Source organism: Cebus imitator, unplaced genomic scaffold (genome assembly GCF_001604975.1).
Source record: "Cebus imitator isolate Cc_AM_T3 unplaced genomic scaffold, Cebus_imitator-1.0 Scaffold228, whole genome shotgun sequence".
Taxonomy (NCBI): domain Eukaryota; kingdom Metazoa; phylum Chordata; class Mammalia; order Primates; family Cebidae; genus Cebus; species Cebus imitator.
This window is the reverse complement of record NW_016107543.1, coordinates 3,127,487-3,132,363: the sequence shown is the minus strand read 5'-3', so window position 1 is coordinate 3,132,363 and position 4,877 is coordinate 3,127,487. Positions and strand designations below refer to the sequence as shown.

At 54.7% G+C, this 4,877-nt stretch overlaps 1 protein-coding gene across 3 annotated transcripts in view; it reads right to left on the bottom strand.

The window, feature by feature from the left end:
- RAPGEFL1 (Rap guanine nucleotide exchange factor like 1) overlaps positions 1-4,877 on the bottom strand; it is an 18,140-nt gene that overhangs the window by 3,166 nt on the left and 10,097 nt on the right. For all 3 annotated transcript variants that reach the window (XM_037727386.1, XM_017497122.1, XM_037727387.1), the window contains 7 exons: positions 4,399-4,511; positions 3,997-4,164; positions 2,561-2,658; positions 2,327-2,449; positions 1,301-1,479; positions 1,123-1,213; positions 531-581 (listed from right to left, as the gene is read on the bottom strand). In XM_037727386.1, coding sequence (XP_037583314.1) covers positions 531-581; positions 1,123-1,213; positions 1,301-1,479; positions 2,327-2,449; positions 2,561-2,658; positions 3,997-4,164; positions 4,399-4,511 — 823 coding nt within the window. The remainder of the gene's footprint in view (positions 1-530; positions 582-1,122; positions 1,214-1,300; positions 1,480-2,326; positions 2,450-2,560; positions 2,659-3,996; positions 4,165-4,398; positions 4,512-4,877) is intronic.

Genomic DNA, 4,877 nt, shown 5'->3' with positions numbered 1-4,877 from the left:
TTTTTTTTTTGGAGACGAAGTCTCACTCTGTCGCCAGGCTGCAGTGCAGTGGCACGATGTCAGCTCACTGCAACCTCTGCCTCCCGGGTTCATGCGATTCTCCTGCCTCAGCCTCCCGAGTATAGAGTAGCTGGGACTACAGGCACCTGCCACCATGCCCAGATAATTTTTTTTTTTTTTTGAAGTAGAGACAGGGTTTCACCATGTTGGTCAGGATGGTCTTGATCTCTTCACCTGGTGATCTGCCTGCCTCAGTGTCCCAAAGTGCTGGGATTACAGGTGTCAGCCACCGTACCCAGCCGGGTGCTGGGGGCTTTCTAATGGTGTGGTGGGGAAGGGCATGACTGTTCCCCCTTTCCAGGAAAAACAGGGGCGCAATCCTATCACCCTCCCCCTCCAGCATGGTAGGGAGGGTGGGGGTCTCATGCAGTAAACACTTTGAAAGGAAAGCTTGAGGAAGGGGGCTTGTGGGAACAGAGGGTTTCTGAGCTCTAAGTCCAAGAGCAGATGAAAGAGCCAAACACACTCACCGTCAGGTTCTCAAATTTGCGGAACAAATTCTTGAATTTCCCTGGCAGCTTCTGCAGAGTTTGAAGGAAGGAGAAGGGATATCAGAGTGGAGCTCCTTGGGTTACATGGGAGCCTTGGATTAATCCTCCGTGTTGGAGGGCAAAAGGGCCAGCATGGCTTGTAGGAGGCTGGGAAGCTGGGGGGTGGGGAAATGAAGTCAGGCCTTGGCTAGGTCTAGGAGCTTGAACAGCCCAGAGGAATTCATTATTCTGGGGAAAGCCAGATCTCTGTTTATGCAGGCGCCGTGTACAAGGGTGCCCCCCCACTGAGTGTGGCTGAAAATCAGCCGGACTCGCACAGCCAGGTCTGTGACCTGATCTGGCCAAGTGCTGCCTGCCGAGACTCAGGCAGGATCCTGACTTTTCACTATTTTGCCCGAAGACCGGGTCCTAAGCTGTGCGCCCTGGGGTTGCATCTACCAGAAGAGGGCGCCTCCCTCCAATGGCACAAAGACTCCCTCCAGGTTGGCGGCTGTCGCGGTCGGGGGAGGACCCACAGCGGAGAGCCCAGGATGCCCAGGTCCCCAGGTAGGAAAGGGAGGGGTCTCCTCACCTCCCAGGTGAGACGAAGGCGGCTGACAGCGGCGTTGTCCAGCCCCATGACCACGGCGTAGAAGGACAGCAGGTCCTGATTCTGCTTGCAGCTGCGGGGGTGGGAGGCGGGTTCAGGGGCTGGCGGTGCCGCAGGCCTCGGGCCCGGGGTTCCCCCTCCCGCGGCCGGCCGCACTCACAGGGCAGCGATCTTGATGAACTTCTTGAGCAGCTGCGCGCGCTTGCCCGGGGCCTCGCAGAGCAGCACCTCGGTGGCCACCCAGTGCGTGACCTCGCTGCAGCGCTGCAGCAGCAGCTCCAGGTTAGCCGTCTCCCGGCGGCCGCGCTCCCCGTGGAACACGTAGTCTACGAACTCCAGCTGCATCCACCGCGGCGGAGGGGCGGCCAGGGCGCCGGGGGGGTGAGGGGAGTGGGTGGGAAGATGGCAGTGCCAGGCGAAAGGGAGCGAAAGGCAGGAGGGCGGGGGCGGAAGGGATGGAAAATAGAAAAATAGACGGGACAAGAGGCGGCAAAGATGCGGAAAAAAGAAAACAAGCAGCATTAATAATATTTCACCAGCGACCGAGCACTTACTAGGCACTTGCTCGTGGCTGACATCCTTAAGACAACTATCTGCTAGACATTATTGTCGCTGCCTTATTTTATTTTTTATTTTTGAGACGGAGTTTCGCTCTTGTTGCCCAGGCTGCAGTGCAATGGCGGGATCTCGGCTCACCACAACCTCCGCCTCCCAGGTTCAAGCGATTCTCCTGCCTCAGCCTCCCAAGTAGCTGGGATTACAGTCATGCGCCACCATGCCCAGCTAATTTTGTATTTTTAGTAGAGAGGGGGGTTTCTCCATGTTGGTCAGGCTGGTCCCGATCTCCCAACCTCAGGTGATCTGCGCGCCTCCCAAAGTACTGGGATTACAGGCGTGAGCCACTCAGCCCGGCCCTATTTTATTTCTTTAATAGTGAATATTTTAAAAATACAAATCCTGCGTCAGTTTCTGTGTAAATAGCACCGGCCCTGAGCCACTCTGCTCTGGGGTCTTTCTCTGCGATTTTTTTTTTGGAATGGTGGGACTAAAGACGTTACAGCCATGCATTGCCCCAGGGCTTGCTGCAGGTGAGCCTCTGAACCAGGACGTTCTGCTGCCAACACCCTCTCCTAATGGCACATTTGTCTTTCCAGCCCCCGAGCACAGCGCCAGCCTTGGTCCCCACCTCGTGCACACATCGGAACAGCTCCCAGTGGAAGGCAGTAAGGTGGTTGGCAACGTCCTCAGGCTCCACTCGGTGGATCTCTGTGTCTCCCGGGGAGACCTGGATCTCCTCAGGGAGGGGCACCTGGGGGCAGGCAGGGGCATAGTGGCTGGGCTCCTGGTGGTGAGGTCCGGGACTGCTCCCAGCCCCCCTCAACCCTCCATTCCAGCCAAGGCCTCGGGAAAGAGTTCTTACCAGAGCCTCGTAGCTGTCCCGGGTGCAGGCAAACAGGTGGCTGTTGATGCCCAGTGTGGTAAAAACACAGTCCTCAGTGGGCTGGAGAAGGACCTTCTCTGCAGGAGAACGAGCTGCTCAGCCTCAGCCCCTGCCGCCTGTACCCTCACACACCCCACACTGGCACTGTCCTATCCAAAAACTCCTCACCCCACACTGACACATTCTAGACTAACAGAACTCATAGTCTCACCAGTTTATGCCATATTTATCTGGAATTTGTCAAATGATGATTTCTTTTGCATTTATAACTTTTTTCTACTCCCCCCCCCCCACTTTTTTTACAGGCTTTCCCTTGTTCTGTTGTCCCTGTGACACTGGAAAGGCTGAAATTTTTTCCTCCTGTAGAGGAAAACAAGCCTTCAGTGACATTGCTGGCTTTCTGCCTTCCCATGGGGATTAAAGACTCATCTTGTGTCTTTAGCCTGAGAAATGTGGCATCCTTACATACACAGGGAGGTTAAAGGACCAGAACACAATCCACAGGTGAGTGAGGGGCAGCACCCAGATCAGACCTGAGTCCTACTTGGTCTGTCGTCCAGGCTGGAGTGCAGTGGCGCAATCTCAGCTCACTGCAACCTCTGCCTCCCAGGTTCAAACAATTCTCCTGCCTCAGCCTCCCAAGTAGCTGGGATTACAGGCGCCTGCCACCACACCTGGCTAATTTTTGTATTTTTAGTAGAGACAGGGTTTTGCCATGTTGGCCAGGCTGGTCTTGAACTCCTGACTTCAGGTGATCCACCTGGCTCAGCCTCCCCAAGTGCTGGGATTGCAGGCATAAGCCGCCTCGCCCTGCCTTTTATTTTTTATTTTTTTTTTTTTGAGACGGAGTTTTGCTCTTGTCACCCAGACTGGAGTACATCTTGGCTTACTGCAACCTCCACCTCCCAGGTTCAAGTGATTCTCCTGCCTCCTCCTCCCAAGTAGCTGGGATTACAGGCTCCTGCCACTACGCCCAGCTACTGCCTCCCAAACTTTAGTAGGCACAGGAGTCCCCAAGCTGATCTTGTTCAAATGCTGATTTGAATAAGACCAGCAGGTCTGGGGTGGGGTCTCAGATGGTGCATCTCTTTTAGAGACAGAGTCTTGCTGTGTTGCCCAGGCTGGAGTGCAGTGCCTATTCACAGGTGCAATCATAACGTACTATAGCCTTGGATTCCTGGGCTCAAGCGATCCTCCTTCCTCAGCCTCCTGAGTAGCTGGGACTGCAGGCTTGCCCTACTGCACCCAGCAAGATGCTGCATCCTAACAAGCTCCCAGATGATGCACATGAGGCTGGTCCCAAGACCATACTTTGAGTAGCAAGGGCCTAAAATTCAGTCTCTACCCCTCCCCCAGGGCATTGAGCTTGTGAGTTTCTCCTCTCCGAGCCTCAGCCCTGTTCTTCCTGACCCTACCTCCCGAGGAGGCCACAGCCACCAGGATGAGGGAATCCTCACGCCCCGCAGGTTCTTCTGAGTACTGAAGTTTCTCCGTCACAGAGCCCAGAATGTCCTGCACTGATGCTGAAAGGCGGCTGCGTATGGTCACGTAAGAGTGGTCAGGCATGTATACCCGGCAGAAGACTGGATGGAAACAGGAAAATGGCTTTCAACAGAGGGCAGAGTGGCAGCAGCTAGCACAGTCTCCTCTAGGATGCCTCTGTTCCCCACCAGAGGCTGGCCTCTGAAGGAGGTCCTGTGAAAGGGGCTGGTTCTACCACCCAGGGAGATGCCACTGAGGGTGCCCAAGACCCAGAGACCCCACATGTCCCCCTGAGCCACTAAGAACACCTCGTCCTTCCTAATACCCACACTCACTCTCATCAGAGCCCCGGAAGGCCACCCTGGTCTGCAGACAGGAGTCTATCCGGCGGAAGTGGCGGAAGAGTGGCTTCACCTGCTTGCTAGGTGGCTGGCTCTCCTCTGGAATCCTGGCATGGACAAGCTGGGCATTAGCACACCCTGCCAGGCATATGGTCAACCAACACCACGCAGGCAACATCAAGCAGGAATATCAGAATTGGATCAAGGCCGTACCAGCACCAGTTTCAAAAGGTGGTTAAGGGGGTGAGAAGAGAGGACAATGAGCAGTATGGGGTTATTGTCCAAGTAACCCTAATCAAATGCCACGTCTTCCATGAATTCTCCTCGGGTCCGTCCCACCTACCCAGAAGGTCACTTTCTTGTCTCAACTACTATAGAACTTTGGGATAATGTTTATATTCACCTCTTATCTCTTCTATGAGATTGAGAGCTTTTGCGGACTGGGATTTGGTTCTTTTTTTTTTTTTTTTTTT